General features: G+C 43.7%; 1 protein-coding gene across 1 annotated transcript in view; it reads right to left on the bottom strand.

The window, feature by feature from the left end:
• Positions 1-1,269: 1,269 nt before the first annotated feature.
• Positions 1,270-21,126, bottom strand: part of TRPM2 (transient receptor potential cation channel subfamily M member 2) — a 39,278-nt gene continuing 19,421 nt past the window's right edge. Inside the window, exons 13-34 of the mRNA XM_081864473.1 lie at positions 18,712-19,062; positions 17,341-17,478; positions 16,622-16,751; positions 15,583-15,728; positions 14,325-14,437; positions 13,956-14,169; positions 13,042-13,160; positions 11,870-12,002; positions 11,538-11,709; positions 9,934-10,117; positions 9,334-9,515; positions 8,713-8,845; positions 8,239-8,326; positions 7,646-7,733; positions 6,279-6,430; positions 5,327-5,403; positions 4,661-4,762; positions 4,485-4,571; positions 3,547-3,652; positions 2,954-3,055; positions 2,133-2,249; positions 1,270-1,473 (exon numbers count right to left, since the gene is read on the bottom strand). Coding sequence (XP_081720599.1) covers positions 1,348-1,473; positions 2,133-2,249; positions 2,954-3,055; positions 3,547-3,652; positions 4,485-4,571; positions 4,661-4,762; positions 5,327-5,403; positions 6,279-6,430; positions 7,646-7,733; positions 8,239-8,326; positions 8,713-8,845; positions 9,334-9,515; positions 9,934-10,117; positions 11,538-11,709; positions 11,870-12,002; positions 13,042-13,160; positions 13,956-14,169; positions 14,325-14,437; positions 15,583-15,728; positions 16,622-16,751; positions 17,341-17,478; positions 18,712-19,062 — 3,060 coding nt within the window. The 3' untranslated portion in view covers positions 1,270-1,347. The remainder of the gene's footprint in view (positions 1,474-2,132; positions 2,250-2,953; positions 3,056-3,546; positions 3,653-4,484; positions 4,572-4,660; positions 4,763-5,326; positions 5,404-6,278; positions 6,431-7,645; positions 7,734-8,238; positions 8,327-8,712; positions 8,846-9,333; positions 9,516-9,933; positions 10,118-11,537; positions 11,710-11,869; positions 12,003-13,041; positions 13,161-13,955; positions 14,170-14,324; positions 14,438-15,582; positions 15,729-16,621; positions 16,752-17,340; positions 17,479-18,711; positions 19,063-21,126) is intronic.

Consider the following 21,126-nt stretch of genomic DNA (forward strand, 5'->3'; position numbering starts at 1 on the left):
CATGGGGTGATTGGCAGGTGGGCAGGGCTCACCGGGACAGGCTTGGTGGGCTGGACTGTGGGATATGGTGGGCTGTATTTGGCCCAAGGTTCAGAGATTTCCCATTACTGGAGTGAAAGCTCCTGTAGTTTCAGTTGAAAAGAGCCTGGAGACTTTATAAAACTTTACCCTGCAGGGTCTAGGATCAACAGTGTAGAAAGCCCATGTGATGTCACGGTTAGTGTGTTGGACTAGGACCTGGGAGACCAAGGTTCAAATCCCCACTCGGCCATGAAGCTTACTGGGTGACCTTGGACCAGTCACTGTATCTCCACATAACGTACTTCACAGAAAAGTGACCTTGGACCAGTCACTGTCTCTCCACATATAATAATAATAATTTATTATTTATACCCCACCCATCTGGCTGGGCTTCCCCTCACATAACCTACCTCACAGAAAAGGAGAGGGAAGAGCCATTTGCACCAACTTAAGCTCCTTGAAGGAAAAGGTGGTATAAATAATAAATAATAAACAGTAAGAAGCATTGTGCAGAGGTTCATTCTGCCTTGGCATATCTCCACAGCAAAGAACAGATTTGGTTACGCCTTTAAAATAACCCAGTGCCAGAATGAATTTCCAGCCTCAACTTGGCCAGAACTGCATTGATGAAAGCAAAGCAATAGGTAGCAGTGGAAGAGTCGCCTTCTATTAACCTTGGCAACCACTAATGCCTGGTTCAGAGATGCTTCTTCAGCTCAGTATGCCAAAGACTTGTCACAGAACAACATCAGACTTGTCAATTGATCTACTGAAAGCTGATGGCCTTCTGCTTGCGACAGACTCCTAGTTTCAGAGTCTTTGGGAAATGGCTTGTATGCTGGACACAGGACTAATTTTTCCAAAGGCAGCATTGATGAGAGGACATGCATCTTGAAGGCAGTGCAGCTGGCCTCTTTCCATTACCATTAGAGCAGTGATCCTAACCAGAATCAGGCTCCACTGCACTGCCTACTTTGCAGATTTAGAATGCCATCCTGAGCACTAGGAGTATCTGTATGGGTTGCAAGATACATTGTTAGCCAATGGAACAGCTGAAAAGCAGCAGCCCTGCTCCAGGAAGAACAACAAAAGAATGCTCTGCCCCTTTTCTTTCTATGGGCAAATACTAACTGTTATGCAAGGGCCAAGATTACATTGCTTTCTACGGTTGTTTTGTGAGCGTCAGCTGAAGTGTTATTCTGCACACAGGAAAAAGAAAACGCACAAAGAAAACCACCAGAGGGAAGATGTCAGTCAGGTTTTGCTGCATTTCTAAAGAGCTGAGAGAGAAGTGGAAGGAAGACTAAGGGTGATGGTCCTGTGTCCTCAGAAGTATGCCCCCAGGAGGACACATGCTTTCTGCAGGAGTTCTTTGTGGTTCACATAAAGCGGGATTCTCTTATCCACAACCTGCCACCGGACGGTCGCCTCCAGATCACAGCCCTGAAGAAACTGCAGAAAGAAACCCCAAAAGGAATGTAGGTTACTGTCAGCTTCCTATCAGCCTCTCACAAGCCAAAGTCACAGTCCAAGTGATATGGGTAGATTCTCTCAGAACCATCAATACATCTACTAACAGGGTCTACCGGGTATTAGAACCTGTCTACCGGGTATTAGAACCTGTGGAAAATAGTCAAAACAGGCACTCTTGGGGCCTGCTCCACTTCTTTCTACTTTCTACTTTGTGCTATATATAGCACTGTGCTCTGCATCTGATTACACCAAGGTGTGCTAAATATTCCTCAGATTACAGCCCTCAGGAACTGCAATGCAATATTTTAATTACCGAGTAGTATTGGGTAATTATCTCTCACACACACTCAGACGCATACATGCACACACAGAGAACCACCTCTCTAATATCTGCCCATTCATTTCTTCCAGTGATTTCTTTTTCTATGCCCTCAGCATCGTCTTTCTTAAGCTTCCCACATATTTTCACTTGGCACCATGCCCATTCTGATGCTTAAGATCTAAGGAGCTGCCCTTTCTCCCTCTTACACAGCAAGATTTCATGCCATGGTTTCTGCAAAACCTGGGGCTTTCATCCCACTACCTCTAGAGGAGAATTTTGTGGCATAAGGGTAATAAGGGTGCATTATGGCATGTACCGAATTCATACGCTTCATCTCCACATCATTATGCTCTTCAAAGTGCACACTAATGGCCACCGTTTCTATCCAGGCATTGTCTGTGTTCCTGGGGTCATCCACATACCCTTTGTATACCTAGAAGTAGGTGAATGAAGGGTAGATGGAAAAAGAGAAGACATAATGTATGGACTCTTCCTAAAGTTGGTGATCATTATGTTCTAAAGATCTCTCCAAATGATTGAAGTGAAGAGTAGATATTAAAGTAGCTTTTCCAAGGGCATGGTGGCTTTGCTCCTTTATTAAAGAAAATACACCTCAACCAAAGTTCCCAAGGATGTAAGGTTAGTACCAGGCAGCAATTAGATTTCATCAGACTCCTATAGTTACAACTACCAAGTCAAGCTTACCAGTTGTTTCCTCCATCTTTCTCTTCCGCACCATGTCTCTGTGTCAGCTTTCTATACTGGGCCTTTTAGGGAGGAATCACTGTGTGGATCTCGGGTTAAGGGCTCATGGGAAAGCATGACAGAGTCTACTCTGCTTCAGCACCCCAGCCCACAGATGTGATCTAAGGCAGCAGTTGAGGAGTGTATGACCAGAGGAGTGTCCACAGGAAATTGCAAAGTACTGGTGAATTGTCTGGAGCCTGAAACCTCCTCTTCATTTTTAAAACACTATTGATTTAAGACTATGTCATGTGCCCATTTGGTGCATCATGCCCCAAAGCCTAATGGAATGTAGTTCCCCACCATCTTCTCATACATTATTTTGGGAGTGGGGCAAAGGGGTTCACTGACAATGTCCTTGTTTCTGTCAAGCCCCACTGGTGCTCAAAGTACCTCTGTACCCTGATTCAGCAATTTCTGAAATTGTGGCCAGAATTCCCGTCTTAGGACCCGCTTCAACTTCTGTGGCAAAGCTTCCCCTGGCTCTAAAGATCCCTGGAAGAAAAATCAAAACATTACTTGATATAAGAAGCAGCTAAAGCTTTCCACATAGTATGTTCCAAGATACTAGGCCAAGAAAGGAGTTTCTATCTGGTTTCCAGCTGGCAAACGTTTCTTGGAGTTGCAGGAAAGTATGCCTTTCAAGTGAATGAGTATTACAGTCAAATCTTGGAAACTCAAACAAGAAAGCTAGAACCTCTGGCTTGAACTTTTAAGAACCAATCAGACAAAAGATACACCTAACACAACAATCAGTGGGAGCTCACTGGCACAAGGCTAAGAAAGAAGGTCAGCTTAGCATAGTTTTAGTGCCCTGTTGTTTCGAAAGGCTTTTTAGGGTTGGCATTTTCTATGGCAGAACCCCTGGAATGCAACTATGATTGTTTTACAGCTCATGTAATTTATCACTCTGACTTTAATAAAACCTTGGCATACACCTCCCTTCTTCAGATATGGGCTAGATGTGAAGAAATATAACTACTTACCCCAGGCAAAGCCCAATGATCCGAAAAGGGAAATTTTACTATTAAGACTTCCAGCATTTTCTTTAAGCTTTTTCTATAAATGGATCCATCCACATTCCTCCTCCAGCTACAAATACCACAGAGAAAGATGTTACAGAGTATTATCCCATGGTTTTGAAGACACTTGATACAATGACTTTGAGGCAGCTATGCAGATCTGGATCTGGACACTCTCTGGATGGAAGACCACATGGGAACTCAACATATGCTGCCTTGAGTTGTGTAATGGAAAAAAGACAGGATATAGCTATCATTCTATGTATACATGCATCTTAAAAAATGATAGTGAGAAGTCTCTGCACCACAGCCTCTGTGATGGATTTCTCTGGTGCCTGTGAAGTGTTCTCAGCTTCAAATACAATTTCTTTGATGTAGTTCCCGGACACAAGGACAAAACGCTGCTTTTTGGAAGCAAGAAAGTGTCTTCTGAAGCAAGGAAGCTATCTGCAGCCCACATGACCTGCATCAGTCAGTTTTCAGGCTAGGGACATCCATGTTTCTTTTCCTGGCCTGTTGTTGTCATGGATACAGCACTTACTCCTGCAAAGGCGCTGCATTTATCAGCTAAGGCTCAAAAGTGCTCTGAAAATAGGCAGGGCACTTTACAGTATTAACTTGTGAAAAGCAGACTGCTTGTGGATGAGTACAAGTCTGAAGTGAGGAAAAAAATGCATCTTGCTGCTCTCAAAATAACCTGGTGAAATTGCCCTTGATTGGAACCAAGAACTGAGGAGTAAGAACAGTCTCCTGCCCTTTATTGGAAATCAAAGTATAAATCATGTTAACATTTCATTTATAGCTTATTTTGTGGTTTCTCACAAAGTCCTGAGCACAGATACACCAACTTAGAGTAGAAGACTACACTTACAGGGATGAGAAATGGCACCCTATCTACTCACCGTGTCACAACAGGATGAAGAGCATGATTTGGTCCAAAGAACCGAAGAATACCTTGGCCCTTCAGGCCTGTCCTTCCCATGGGATTCCTATAAAAATATTAAAAGAACTATGTTGCTGCTGGTGTGATGTGGGCAACATAATGAAGATTCCCACTCTTGTTACCAGACTCACTCACAGTGGCAGGCCGTCCTCAATAAGATAGGTGCCATGGAAGCTCTGTCTGTTGATATCTCCATCCATACTGTTGAAGTTTATCCTTGAAAGATTCTCTAAAGAGCTGAAAGACAGGGGCAAAGCTTTCATCTCCGCAACATGTTGAGTCAATGAAAATCAAACCCAAAGTAGTTTACCAGTACAGTGGTACCTCGCAAGACGAAATTAATTCGTTCTGCGAGTTTTTTCGTCTTGCGATTTTTTCGTCTTGCGAAGCACGGACTTTGGAAAAGCTTCAAAAATCACCAAAGTCTTCAAAAACCTCAAAAAATGCTACCACACTGCATGCTATGAGTTGCTCCTCGAAGTCAAGTTGCAACTGCACCCCCTGAATGCACGGTTTTAAGAAAAAGGAAACAAACTTGCAAGACAAAGGAAACAAACTTGCAAGACGTTTTCGTCTTGCGAAGCAAGCCCATAGGGAAATTTGTCTTGTGAAGCAACTCAAAAAACGAAAAACTCTTTCGTCTTGCGAGTTTTTCGTCTTACAAGGCATTCGTCTTGCGAGGTACCACTGTACAACGAAATACAATCACTAGAAGATGGGTGGCATAAACAGAGGAAGAAAGAGCAAAAACAGTACAGATACAGTGTGTGTATGTTTCTGACTCTCTGAGGACATACATACTCTTTCAGGAAGTCAGGTGAAGCATTCTCCTGCCTTTCTGCACTGTAGAAGGGAGGGTTGTAGATCTCAAACTCTACCTGTCAGGGGGAAAGGATGTTTTAGACATATCTCAGAGTCTTCCAGAGTAGCACAAATTCACATTTCAAGCATGATCTATTATTAAGAACCCAGAAGCAAGAACTCAAGAGTTCTTCATTTATGACTTTTCTTGTATCTAAATTCCGAAGTGTGTTTTTCTTTGTTTGGCAGCTCTGACAATACTCCCAGAGCTAATGTGCCACATGTTTTTGCTTGTTTTTTCCTGCTCTGTTGTGTTACTGTATGTTAGATATGATTGTTATTCATACTTTTATCTTGTTATGATCTTGTGAGCCACCATGAAAGCTTGTTAGCTTAGGGCAGCATATACAATCTTAATAAACAAGTAAGTGTTTTCTCATGCATGAGCAATGCACCCATGGCAAAAACTGCAAACGGGCTCTCTTCAGACCCCTCTTATTGTGCCAAGGGAAGCTGACAATATTGCTACCATCAACTTTCAGTGAAGGTTGAACCCAAAGCCAATTCTGTGGGGGGGGGGGTGCAGGCACGCGCATGCACACACACATTCTAATTGAAGTCTATAGGCATCATATATACACTACAAATATGTGTATCACCTCTCCATATATATTTTTTGCCAGTTTAATTGACATGGCTTCTCCTGTGTCAGAACTATAGAATGTGAGAGTATGGCAAATTCTTGCTAGAAATTTCTAATGCCCCTGTCCTCACTGAAGGACAGTTTGCAGGGTTCACTGGGGAGAGGTGGTGGCTATTAAACCATCTTAAGATTGTAATATAGCTCTGCTCTCAGTCATGCACAACCGTGGTCACATATAATGACTTATGGCATCATTCCTTCTTTTTTATATGAAACCATATCTTGCTCCCTAAGATATAAAGCTCCTACCTCCCAAGGCACCTTCTCATCTGGTACAGGAAAGCAGACAGCAGTGGAGCTGGGATACATGAGGTTCCTGGCGCTCACATGATACATGGTGTCAAAAGATTCTGGGACATCCTCTTCATGGCATTCCTTCATCTCAGGGGCTCTGCTAGGAACTAGGTCAAACAAGATGACTTCTTCACACTCCACATATTCAAACTGTGGATCTCGCCATGCCATGCTTTTGTGTCTCTATATTTTTGGAATTTATTTTATTTCCAGCCAACCAACCACTGCTGGAAGACAGTATTCTGATATACTCTTTTACTCAAAACTGGTTAGATTAAGGCAAATTCTATCACACTCATTGTCTACAATTCTGTTTGTGTAGTCTTTCCTCCTAATGAAACAAGTTTTCCTCGTACAGGTATAATTCAATCAGCAAAAAAAGTTACATTTCAGCATGTTAAGTGTTTTCCATGTTTTCTCAAGCTGCAAAAAGCAAGGAAATTACAGCAGTTAAGGTCCACACCTAACAGATGCATTATTTAGGTAATATGGTATGGTATCCTATTGAGCATCACCACTACCTTGGATCTGGATGGCTGTCAGTGGTAGACCTCAGTCCCAGATTTGTCTGTTTACTTAGGGTTGCCATACATCTGGAATTTCCTGGACATATCCAGAATACTGGACATATGGCAGCCCATGCCGGCAGTGCCGTTTTTGCCGATTAGCTCAAAAAATTTGTTTGCTATTTTGCCAAAATGCTCAACAACTTTTCTGTCCAGATCTTCACTGTTTGAAATATGACAGCGCTAGTTTACTAGAACTGACACATGGATAAATAATCAAAATTGCCATGTCCAGGGAAAGTACTGCTCGGTATAGCTCAAACTAAGTTGGGCAATTGGCCCATCTCAGGTCCACTTCTTGTGACACATTTTGCACTCAGGTTCCAAAAACCAAGTAGAAAATAGAGTACACACATTTCACTTCCGTTATGAACAATAGCATTTGTGTGTGCATGTATAATTCACAATGTTTCTCTTATAAAATACATGCAGGGGAAGCGGAAGGACAAATATGTCTTGAAAACCTGAAAACAATTCATGCTGTTCCCTCATAGAACTGTTGAGTTGGAAGGGACCACAAGGCTAATCAAATCCAACCTGCTGCAATGTGGGAATATTTTGCTCAATGTGGGGCTCCAGACCACAACCCTGAAAGTAAGAGTCTCATGCTCTACTGACTGAGCTATCCCAGCAGTCGTAAGTGATGAGTACAAAGTAGGTATATACCACAAGTATCAGAATCAAAATTTTATACAAATATATATATAGAGAGAGAGAGGAAACAGTCCTCAGACTCATATTTGTAGCCAGACATACCTATGGTGGGGACATCTTCTTCTGATCCAAACCCACTGCTTGACAGTGAGTGAACCACCCACCGCAGTGCCTTTGAAAACTGGAACATCTAAAAAGAAGAAGCCCATCAAACTTGTTAAGGCCTGCACTCATCAACCAGCACCTCTGTCCAGAAAGGGGGGTAGGGAGGGAGAAGATAAGTCTGTTGAGTGAGTCTAGGTCCCCAAAAAGGAACTTGGGAACGATATTTTCTCCAATTTTGGTCCAGGAAACACATTGTTCTTACTGGTGAATCATTCATGGATCTCCCTTCTTCCCTAGAGAACATCCTCTCCACTTAGATAAGGTTAATCATGTAGGTGAGCAGACAATTGGCCACATTTCCTCTGGCTAGTTAATGGCAGAAAGAAGCTGGCACTTAAGAGACTCCTCTGTATGGAAACCTCTGTAATGCAGTGAAGTAATGTGGCTGACACAAGATAGGGCACCTGATCTTATTTTCTTCCCACCCTTTCCAGTTTCCTGACATTGACTGACAAGCTTCAGTTCACCCCATCCTCCTCATGAGCCTTCAGCATTCTCCACGTGGTGAAGTCTTAAAAGTCACCCCTCACCTGCTCTTCCAGATACGCCAACTTCTGCTCCACCAGGCCTGTCCTTTTCACCCGATCGAGATCCAGCATTTCTACCAGCATATCCATTCTTGGGGGAACAAAATCAGTGTTAAGTGAGAGGTGCAGGCAGTATCCTATGGACAGCCACTGAGTCCTCAAAACCTGCCATTTAGGTGTGTCATTTATAGCTCCAATGGATGTTTTTCTATGACTGTCCATGGGGATCACCTCTAAAATGGAGTCTGGGCTTATGACACTAATTTCCACAGTTAAGTGGTATTCTAAGTCATGATGAACAAATTGCAGTAGGATAGGGCAGGGCAATGGTGAGGACTTCTGGCAGCTGCAAGGCCTTAAGAGCAGTATGCATGAGTGAAGTGCTAGCTGCACCAGGTTCTTTTGAGTTGTACCCATGAGCAGCATACCCAGTTGGTCTGGCATTGGTGACTACTTAGCATGGCAAGGATACCTCACCTTTCTGCAGTGTCACTGATCTTCTGTTCAGTGTTCTGCTTCTGTTGAGACTGTTGAAGCTGCAGGTAGTTTTCCTTCATGTACATCTCCCAGGATAAGAGAGCTGCCTCTTCATTCTTCTCAAGCTTCTCCTCTGCAGATCAATCAAACAGAAGAAGCAATGTAATGTACACAGTTCCCAGTTATGGAAGAGGAGAGGCAGATTGGCCATCCCTTGAATCCAATGTATAAAACAATATTCCTTTCTCTAATAAGATTAAAGCTGTTGATGTAGACATTCCCGTTGTTGCCTTTAAACATTCTGTGCTACCCTCACATGTTGTGCATACCATAATGTCATAGGAGTAGGAATTACATGAAGAAAGGCACAGAGGAGACTGAGGTACCAGCCAGCCAAGCAACATTGCTGCTGTTTTCCAGGGTCCGCTCAGAGAACCAATGGCTCTGGTGTCCCATGTTATAGCACATGCTTCAATCTCCTCCCTTCCAGTATTGATGAATGTCACAGATCATCATAAAAATGGTCAGCAGTGATGGAGGGGGTATTATCATATCATAACTCCAGTCAAGCTGACCCTGCAACACCCACTCTGCAAGGCCCTACCCAACAGAGCTTCTTACTGAGTTGCTTATGCCGTGTGGCTGGCTTCCGGAGAATGAATCGCTTGATGAAGAGCTGAAGGTGGTTGAGAAGAATGAAGGGTGGTGGAGCAGGGGGCCTGCCATGGTACTCCTCAATCAGGTCATGGCGCTGAAACTTCCAGATTTGATCAGTGTGCTCCTGCACCTGCTGGAATGTGTAGCTGGGAGAAAATAATACAAGAGTTAGCTCTGCCACTCTGTGGTTGTAATTTAAATACATCTAGAGTGTGGTGGTCCTCTCCTAAACATCCCACAAGTAGTGGTGGAGGGGCAAAGTTTTGCAGAAGCACATCTCCATTCTGAATAGTGGAGGCATCTTGCAGAACTGCCTGCTACTATCCATTAATACTACCTCTGCTTAGCTGCTCAAGTGATGTCCTGAACTGGCCCATGCAACCTCTAGTTGGGTTCTGTGCATGTTGCAATTTGGCAACCTGGGCTTGATGTAAATCACAAGAAGCTTAGTTGATCAAAGGGCAGTGACCATGACAGGTTTTCTAGGCCTGTCAGTCTCATTGTTGTTAGAAATGAACTAAGGGGAAAGAAATGATAGAAGTTGGTGCTGAATGTAGAACTCACTTGAACATTGCAATGAGGAGATTGAGGAGAAGGATGTTGGTGAATAGCAGGTACAGGCAGAGCAAGATGACTGTCAGCCACTCAGGGAAGATGGGCTGTTGATTTGTCTCATTGTTTTCCGGGCACTTGGGCTTGTATGGGTCAGTACCATTTGGGCTGCACTGATCTGGGTTGAAGTTCACTCCTGCCATAAAACACAATGAACCTCAAAAGTGCTGAGCTGTTCCTGGAACAGGAAGTCCTCATCCTATTTTCTTGCCTGCTGAGAGTAATCTGAAATGCCATATCTATAACACAGAATGACAGACGTCAAGCTCTGTTTAGAGTTTAGAAAACAAAGTTTTTCGAAGGTATGGAATGAATGACTCAGTCCTTTACTGACTGATATGAAAGCAGGAGCTAATCTGAGAGGAGATTCACATAATCACACACTTTTCTTCCTCCCTCTGAGAAATGTTATTAAAGATGTGCTGCCAGTGAATTGCTGCCAGAGACATGTCACAGGAGCTCATCTCCTGGGGACCCTGTATTTGCTTGACGTGCTATTTATAGCAGTAGCCTAAGAACAAGGGCTGAGAAACCCAGTGATGTAGCTGCCTTGGGACTAAGAAGCAAATATTGGTGCATATACTTCAGATGATACTTAATCAAACCAGAACTTACATAACACAAGAGGCACCACTGGGATAATTTTATCACACGTACAAGGTCAGCAACACATGATAACAGCATGATGGTTGCTTATGCCAGAGCAGTCTCAATCAAAAGCATATTAGGTAGCGATATTTTTCTAAAAAGCTTGATTATCGCATGCTTACTTAGTTAACGATTGCTTGCACCATTGCTTCATATTTACTGTTTTTTATACAGTGCCCCCATGTGAGGTCAGGTCTGGGCCTATTTGGAATACAGTCAGCCCACAACTTACACATTCCTGGGATTATGCCTAAAGCCAAATTTTGTATAGTCAAAACACATTGGGTTTGATTGCAGGTGGGGTTGCCAAAGTGTTTTTTCCCAGATGCTCACCCCCTTTCAATTTTTTTGGGATTATTTTTTGCCAAACATATAAGTTATGAGCTTACTGTATACAGGCATCCTCCTACTTACACGGGGGTTACATTCTAGGCCCCCACATGCATAAGCAAAAATTGTGTAAGTGAGGAGCATCCTCCAAAAAGCCTCTAAACTTGTTTTTTCCTACTCTTCTGCTCTCTCTCCACACAACTCTTCAACCAGAGTTGAAGCTCCGATGGTAGCTGGAGGCTGCACAGAAAAGCTGCTGCCCTACCCTGTGTTTCAGCTGTTAAGTGGGGACTCTGAGCAGTCTAGACAAAGCCTCGCTGCATCTCAGATCTCTTTGGGACTTTCTACGCCCTCACTGAAGTTCTCTTCAGGCTCCAAAGAGAGTCCCCTTGTGAGCCAAGGGGACTCTCCAGCTGTCTACTGCCATTTCCTGGTTTGAATCTATTTCCCAGCACCACGCAAATATTGGGTCGCATGCAAGTGGGGGTGGGCGGTCTGTACTCTTAGTGGTGAAGTGAGGCATTCAAGCAAATTGTCCCTTGCTAGTCCACAGTATGCAATGATTCTGTATTCTGTACCATCAATATAGGAAGGGATCTGTCCAAATATTGTCAAATAAGAATGGTAAACAACGCCTCGGAAGATCCAGTCCACACGCTTCTCATTGTGGATCAAGATGGCTTGCTTGGCGACTCCAAAGGACACAACCCAAACAGCCAAGAGGAAGAGGAAGAAAAAGACATCCTTCATCTGTAAGCCCACAAAACAAAGCAGAAATTTATTTCTTTTCTCTTTTTTAACATGGAAACAATTGTTGCCCCAGGGCATATTTGATTCTGGCACCCTCATCATAAAAGGAATGCCAGAGACTATGCAGTCACCATGGTGCTTATTAGTAGAAACAACTTACCATCCTCTTCACTATGATGATCTTGGGACCTAGAGTTTTACTGACTGTGAATATGTGCATCAAACGCAGGCAAAAAATAATAAAAGCCAGTGACAGAATGATCCTTCCAGGATATAAAGTGGCTGGAATCCATCTTAGCACAGGGGAAAGAAACAAAAACACACTTATTGAGATAGCAAGAGGAAATATCAGAAAGACATTCCCAAATATCACTATACCCAGACACGAGGAAGCAAGGAGGCTTAATTACCAAAGGACCCATATATCTCTGCACTAGTGTCCAACCTGCTGCAGCAAACAACTGTCATTCAAATAAACAAAGGGGATTGCGCATATGCTCCTGCTACAACTATTTCCTAAGGCAAACCAAGCACAGCAGCCAAAAGATGTAAAATACCCATAGAAATAGAAGAGGCTTAGAGGCTTAGAGGGAACTGAGTTGGGAGTTTCAGGAGTGAGATTAGATCTCCAACCAGGAAAAGAGCAGCAAGTGATGCCAAATGCTCAACAATTCCAGTCCTGCCAATTCATGAAAGAGCCAGTTAAAGGGAACTGTGGCATAGCAGGCAGCAGCTTTGCATACATAAATGTACTTATTTTTCTAGACCATGCTTCTGAGAGATGTCAGAGCTGCTTCCTAAAAATGATCAGTGAGGATGACTGTCATATCTTCCACAACCAGGGCGCTGCCACTAGGGTGGCCCTATTCTGCATCATAGCAAGATGGATAAAGCCATCAGGATGATCAGAAGAGTCTTCCCTGAATAACACAGGGCCTGATTTGAGAGGTAAGGGGAGAGATTGTCTTTCAAGAGTTTGGGCCCTTAGTCATTTAGGGTTTTATATGCTAATATCAACATGTTGAATTGGGCCTGGTAGCAAATGGGCAGCTTATAAGCTTCCTCATACATTGATCTAAAGGGGTAGCAAATGGTAGCAAATGGGCAGCTTATAAGCTTCCTCATACATTGATCTAAAGGGGACTGAACTGAGGGATAAAAATACAACATAAACACAAGCCTTCTCCAATTATACGTTGGCAAAGTGATCCAGTTTGATGAAAAAATTAAGCATAAATCAGCATTTAGATTTTAAAAACCCCCACTCATTTTCCAAACATGCCTTGTTCTCTTCCCTTTCCAGCTAGCTGGAATCATTGCATATTAACTCACCTGCAGCTTAGCCCAGCTATAAAGATTAGGATGGCACACACATCTAATTTATTCCAGAAATCGTTGAGGTACAAGGAAGCCATTTTCACTAAGCCAAACCCATCTGGGTCATAAAAAAGCTGAAGGAAGAGAAATGATTTTACTAACCATAGTTTATTGGATCAAAAAAGCATTGTGCCAAGGCACTATTCCCTTCTCTTTTGCATATGAACCAGAAAATTGGGACTTGCTCTCTAATTACAAACCAGGATATCAAATGCAACTTCCCCACTGTAGTTTTCTTGGAGGTTGATTCCAAAAGCTGAGTAACATTTTCTCATTTCTCACACATAAAACAATAATCTCAAAAGGACCAGAAGACTAGGGAGGGAGGGAGGGAGGAATCTCAGGCCCACAGAACAAATATGGCCATCAAGGTTTCTATAATTGGCCACTGAGATTCTCCATGCCATGCCTCGTCCCCAGACTACATCCCTCACTGTCTCTGCCTAGCACTCTTCATGAGTGCTTTTGCATAGCTGAAATGTATTCTTGAACTGTGATGATGATACTTCTCTTGCTATCCTGGATGAAGAGAGTTGTGGTGTGTTTGTCTGTAGAAATCCCTGACTTTTGCAATGCTAGACTATAATATAGTCAAATATAATATAGGCTATATAGACTATAATATAGTCAAATATAATATAGGCAAAGTGTACAAAGGTAGCATCTATTGCTCTATCCACTTTTGTCCCCAGTCATGCCCTGGCCTCACTCACTATTCAGCACTGTCTTGTGGCCACCAGAAGGTTGCCTATAAGGGTATGTGACCCTTTGGGCTGGAAAAAGTTCCCCACACATAGCCTATGGGAACAGGCACTTGAGAGCACTGTTTCTGAACTGCACTGTCACAGCCGCCTTTGCACAGCCAATACCTGCCGTGTCTCCTCGCACACCAAGGAGAAGAGCCAGAAATAGATGACATACTCCCGCCAGGATGGAGTTGGCTGGAAATCTATCATCAACACATAGGCAAAGAGCCAAAGGAAGGTGAAGTAGGAAAGGATATTGAGGTGGAAGATGACGACAGGAGCTGTAAAGAAGGCTCGGAAGCGGTTCAGGCAAGTCATAGGCTGCAACCTCTTCTCTCTGTGAAAAGAAAAAATGATATAGTTTTACATCTTTGGAGGAGATACCAGAGAATTGTTAAGAGTGGACTGGTCGTAGCTGCCACCATGCAGTACAAAAATGTGAGAACTGAATCTCCATGCCAGAGAGTGGTGCAGTCAAGCCCTGACAAGTACCTGAATGTGATGAGCCCAGTGTAGAGAAGGGGGAAGAACAGCATACACATGATGACCCGACACATCCCATTATCGACACTCAGCTTGCCCCACCAAACTTTGGTTAAGAAAGCCTAGAAAGAGGAACACAGTGCAATGAAGGTTGAGGCCTGTTTCCCATGTCCTGGGTAAGGTCAAGAACAGAAGGCGAAAGATGGGACATACTTGGGGATCAATTTGCAGGGAGGACAGCAGGCAACATTCTCTGCTGAAAGTCTGTGGGCTTTATGCCAAAGAATAGAGGACAAATGCTAAATGGCATGACTGTGACTGTGGTAAAAAGAATGCCAGAAATTTGTGTGGTTTGAACTTGGCAAAGGTAACAAAGGAGGGTGATAAGGCTTGTCACTTGCTCTGGCAAAATGAAAGTGGCCATCATGTGTGGATCTCAGGACCCAGAAGGATGCACACAAGCATGAGCTGTGTTGTTAGCTGAGTCAGAATCACTGGCAGTACAAGGAATCCCACCTATTGGGAAAATTTAGACCACACAGTAACTGTATGCCTTGACTGTGCCCCCATATCACACACTGATTCCACGTCTGCAACCTAGAATGAATGGTGTTTCCACAATAGCTCCCCCCCCCTCTACAGTCAACACCATTGTTCCTGGTACATTTGGTTAGCCACTCTGAAAACAGAATGCAGGACTAGTAGGCCTTTGGTCTCATATAGTGGGGCTGTTCTTATGTTCATTCATTCACTCATTTGTTTCTGAAAACCCAATGATATTTCTCTTATTTTTTTTTAGATATGAACTAATGTAGTCCTGGTAGTATTGCTTTATAATTTTCCACCATTACTTGTTCTAAAAGGCCTGCTCTTTGCTGTAGAGTTTCTGCAGTATTTCTGCAGTTCAAACCCTGAGTGTTCACCCTCAATGGAGAAGCAGGAACTACAACACAGGAATTCTTAAAGGGGCAGCCAAAGTTTCCCAGTAGCCAAATGGAACTGTACTTAAAGAAGGGTGACCTTTTCTGTCAATGGAGCATCAGCAGCAATGGCCATGCATAGTGAGGTCTGAAGTTCCTCAGGCAGTAGTAGCAACAGAGATGGTTACTTTAATTAAAGGGTGGAAATTGGCTGATGTTTCCCCAACAGTGGTCTCTCTTTTAAGTATTTCAGTTAATCCATTCTGTTGGAGCTACATATTGCACAGCTGTAAATCAGATTAACTTTACTATTTAAGCAACAAAGTTTTGTCAGTAAGCACTCCAACCTGGATGCCCCCATAAGACACAAATTTCATATTTTTGGCCTCCAGGGCTAGTTGTAAGCAGGTGGTCTTCCCCCAAGCATCAGATATGCGGATCAACAGTTTTTGGGCTCTTTCTTCATCCTTCCGGTAACATTCAGTGAAGACACCTAGAAGAATAACCAGGATTAGAGATTCTTATTCTTTCTTTTGTATTTCTCTCCCACAGGTTCTCTGAGAAGCACTTCCACCTCAAACAAGCCTGTGAGGTAGCTTAGCCTGAGGATTAGTGAGCTGCTACGTAACAAACTTAACAGCCAAGACTGTGAAAGCCACAGGACTGGAGAGCCTGGTTTGCAATCCCTACTCAGGCATGAAGCTCTCTGGGTGACCTTGGCCAGCCACTGTGGTCCTAGAAAGCACAGGACTGAGGGGTTTTCCATCAGCCATGCCACTATCTCTGCATTTACCACTGAATGAAAGCAAACGTTAGTCCACAGAAAACCCCAACTGACATTTGCTCTGATTCAGCAGTAAAAACGGGTTTCCCTGAGGGAAAAGCGGTGGGGTGAGAGGAAGTGTGGACAAGCCCTGTGCCTCTCAGCCTTATCACAGGTGAGCATCATGTGCATTGCAGGGACATAATAATCAATAGTACCAGTATAATGACACTGCATTTCTAGTCATAGAAACAGAGACTACAACTATGTGTGTGGCTGACCAGAGTCAAAGAGCTCAGGAAGTAGGATATGTGTTGGGGGGGGGGGGCTCTAAAAGCAACTTAGGGAACAGGCATAGTTGTAGTGTAGCTTCTTGATCCCAGTGTTCACCTGTTGTTGGGATCATTGCTTACAGAGCATTTACATACAAAACGCCCATGTTTCAGAATGAACTGAATTTATAGGATCTGTGTAGTTGTACTGAGGGATCTAGCCTTTCATGACATAACGCTATGGTGGTCTGTAGTGTGAGCAGGGGAGACAGAGTAGGTATCACAGGAAAGCATCCAGTAAGTTGGAGGACTTAACGTGCCCTGATCAGAGGCCTACCAGCCCAGACTCACCAATGGCTCGGTACTCATACTCCTCTGCCAGGCTCAGCATTTCCTCTGTGCTGTCAGTGTCATCTTCCTCCTTGGACAGCTCCTTCAGTATCTTGCTGCAAGCCAAAGCTGCTGCAGTGCAGTCCTGGCTCTGAAGCAAAAGGACTCAGGTTAGCAAGAACATGATACTTCTGGGTCCCAGGTTGACCGTGTAACCTTCAGGAATCCTCTCTTTTGGAAGTGAGCTTGCTGCTCTTTCAGCCCTTCCCACGCCTAGTCTGTGGACGTCTTTGTCATTCCCAGCTTCTCACTGACTTCTCACTAGCAAACCTGTGACTGGCCTGGATTGCTTCAAACTCCAAGCAGATACTCACAGGAGTAACAGCATCTTTGCAAAAAAATAAAAAATCCCTGTACATTAGAAATCCAGGATAATCTTCTATGTGAAGAATATCTTTCATTTTTTTTTAATGGAAGAGCATTTTGCCGTGTGCAGCCTCAACTGGTGCAACCCAGATTCAAATTTATCACCTAAGTGAGAACTAGGCCCAAGGCATCTTCATGTTAAGGGAGTGCCAAAGGAACCCCATGTCTCACGCAAGGGGGCTGCTGCTAGCAGAGGCAGTGAAGGTTGTGAAGGCTCAGAACTGTAAGGAAGACAACTATGAAGACATCTTACCAGGTTTTCTTGAGCTGGGTACGGTACTACATGGAGATTGTTGAAAAAAGGAAAACTTTACCTGGGTCCAGATGATGTCAGCCAGTTCCTTGCGGTTTTGGACAATTGCCCAAATGAGCAAGTCCCTAATGGGATCCATTGTGAATGTGACTCGGCCAGCAGAACGCTTGTACAGGGATCGGAGACTAACCCCTTGTACCTTTAAAAGAGGGGTGGGGGGAGAACATGATTATAAAGCTGGAATCAGATAACAATTGCTAAGTAGTGGTGTGAGTGAAAGGACTATTGTTCTTAATTTTCATGTTCATTTTCTGTCTTACTATCAAGCATACACACCATGGTCAGTGATGCCTTCTTCACACAAACGTCAATACTGGCTCGGGTGTCTTCAGCCTCAGATTAATTTCCCTCATGGAGGCTGTGTACACATAACATTAAAGCTCATTCAAAGCACATTCTTTCCCTCAAAGAATTTTGGGCATTGTAGCTTGCTCCTCAGATTTACAATTCCCAGCAACCTGTAACAAACTACAGTGCCCAGCATTGTTTGGGGGGGGGAATGTGCTTCAAAGGTCTAGTGTGTACACAGCCATAGACTCACCATTCAGCTTCTACCACCAACAGAGGACACAAGGAAGGAGGCATCTAACCCTGGTACAGTCTCTTTTTCTCCTTCAGCTTGCTTAAGTAATTCTAAGGCCATTTCATTGAGTCTAGGAAGATATAGCACATCAGGCCTTTTCCTGGTTTGAAGTTATGGAACAAAATCTTGGAACTAAATTTAAGATGAGAGAGGCTGGGATACAGAGATCCACAATCATATTGAAAGGAAGTCAAAATCAAAGATTTGCCCCAGTGAGTGGAGAAAGGGCACTAGACATAGTAAGTGGAAACGGCAACAAAATGTTTCAGTGTGATGTGCAGGATTCCAGATGCACTATTCTACTCCCATTTTTGTCTCCGTACCCCCAAACATTGAGTCAGCATTCTGTGGCAGTAGGTTGACAGGGTTTCCCTCCTTACAGTTGTATTTTTTTTACTTCTGCAAACCAGAAGGTTTTTTCAAACCTGCTGATACCTCTCTATTGCAATTGGGCAGTGCTGTTTTGGTTACATAATTGATGGCACTTGCAACTTGAACATTGGAAATAGGGGGAATCACTGCATGAATGTCCTGGATGCTAGGAAAAGAATTCTCCAGTATCAATTCTTCATTCAGCTTCTGCTGCTACAGCAAACTGACTGCAGGACACAGTATAATATTAAAATGTATACGTATAACTAGCTTACCAAAGGGGATGTTCTCCTGGCATTGGTGCAGGGACCACTATTAGAAGTGGTGAGGGGATGTATGGACTGCCCTGTACATTCTGTACTAAAAGGGGTGCCATGAAAGGTTATAAGGGATTAGTAACATGCGGAGATACATTACATTGAGCTTGATATGGGGCACGGCGATAGAGAGCCGATGTCTCTCAGTGTTCTTCGGCTTAGGGTACAGCTGCTGAGTGAAATCTCCCAACAGCTCCCTCAGCACCTGGGACACATGGTGCATTTGGACTCTTGGCACTTTGGAGAAAGCTGAGCGCTCCTTCTCTTCCATTAACACCTTCTGTAGCTTTGTGTGGAAGACGCTGGAGTTTGCCATGTTTTCATAGAGGTAGATCAGGGTGTCCCAGGTAACAAACTCCTTCAGGCGCACACCTTGCTCAAGAAACAGTTTGACAAAATCTGGCTTGTTGGCTATGAGGGCAGCAGCCATCATTGGGTGCAGATCAGAGGGCTGTTGGCCAAGAAGACAACCAGAAAGAGACAACATCAACCAAGGGTAATGCAGGTTGTCCTCCCCATGATGAGGGGGGGGGGGTGTGTGGATAGAGATATAGACAGACAGACAGACAGACAAGGACATGGACACACACACAGCTCAAAGGTAATGAGGAAGCATACAGGAGTTGCAGCAGTCTCTAGAAAGGCAGCAGCTGATAGCTATAGCAAAGTCCCTGAAGCAGATGAAGCAGGCAGTAGAAAGCTAAGAGATAGAAGCTGGCCAGCATATGTTCAAGTGTTCTATCTCCTGTTTAGTCCACATTTACACCTCAGCAAAGCACAGAAAGTAGCAGGCAAATTGAAGCAAGCAGGTCTCACTGATGCTGATGGGGCACAGCCACTTCCTCTCTAGCATGGAGTGATGGATGCATGAGAAGCCAATAGTAAGAGTCTTTCCACAGCATGCTACCCTAAGGGACAACAGGACAATAGTGGGTGAGCCATGCCCACGGGGTCAGTCAGCAGCACACGCCACCCCCTCATGGTTACCACTGCCTCCCATTCCAAGAAGTAGATGGAAGTTGCCATGTTGGCTCTGACACAAAATATGTATGACACAGGTATTATTAACATGCGATTTTTCAAGGGATGCGGGTGGTGCTGTGGTGTAAACCACTGAGCCTTGGGCTTGCCGATTGGAAGGTCAGCGGTTCGAATCCCCACGACAGGGTGAGCTCCCATTGCTCGGTCCCTGCTCCTGCCAACCTAGCAGTTCAAAAGCACATCAAAGTGCAAATAGATAAATAGGTACCCCTCCAGCGGGAAGGTAAACAGCGTTTCCGTGCACTGCTCTGGTTTCACCAGAAGCAGCTTAGTCATACTAGCCACATGACCTGGAAAAACTGTCTGTGGACAAACGTTGGCTCCCTCAGCCAGTAAAGTGAGATGAGCACCGCAACCCCAGAGTCGTTCATGACTGGACTTAACTGTCAGGGGTCCTTTACCTTTTTAAAAAGATTTTTCAGTGAGGGCAGAACCCAGCTCTTTAGCATGTCACAGCAACAGGGCAGCCACTCAACCACACTGCCAGTGCAGCAACAACAGGGTTTAAATAACTTGGTTTACCTATTTGTAAAAACCCTAAAAACGTGAAAGTATTCGCTATTTGATGAAATGTCACTTGGAGCCCATGGGATAATTCCACCCTACTCTGCTATTGCCTTCTGGTGCCAATTGATCAGGAAGAGTGTTTTCTGCACAGACAATAAAAAATGGCATTTTCCCTGCTTTTTGTGGACACCTCTAAGAAACATGACGCAATCCCTTAAGACAGTTTACACTTCTGATAAAAGTGGGTGTCTTAAAGATTTCTCAAAGTAGCAAGCTGTAAAAGTTGAGTTTTAAAGAGTTCACATCCAAACTTAAAAACCTCTGGCAATGTAAGAGTTGTTTTGCACCTTCTGACACCATGAGTTCCCTGAATAAACTGTTCTTTGATCATCCCAAGTATGCCTGCCGTTGCCAGACAAGCATTATGGCTATTCTGTCTCCGTATGAACAATAGCAAACAAGGAATGTGTTACATAAGACTATGCATACTGGTGCACTGATCTATTATTCCCTTACAAAGAGTTCTCTGGGCAGCTTACAATGCAACTGAGTGAAATATACAAAGGCGAGCCAGGAATTACTGTTGAGATACAACAGGCACCCACAACTTTGCAGAGATAACTGAATACATTTTTCTATTAACAATGCATCTAGATGAGAAGCTCTCTGCTTTAAGTGTTCATTCTGTATTGTTTTTAAACCTAGCTTTAGTTGTTTCCATACTGTTTTAAAAACTGTTTTATATGTTTTTATGGCATGTTTGCAAATATTAGTCACTTTTTTGCCATGGCAATGCAAAGCTACTTACAAAATGACTGTAAAGAACTGGAAGAGCTGCTATTCCATTACTCTTGACCCTCTCTTCCTTATAATGTGTCTACAACACAGCACAACATCATTGCATTGTGTCTCCTCATCCCTGCCTGCCAATTGTGTGAAGGTGGGGAGACACACCTCATGATAACAT

Source organism: Podarcis erhardii (assembly GCF_964252035.2).
Source record: "Podarcis erhardii genome assembly, chromosome: 5".
Taxonomy (NCBI): Eukaryota; Metazoa; Chordata; class Lepidosauria; order Squamata; family Lacertidae; genus Podarcis; species Podarcis erhardii.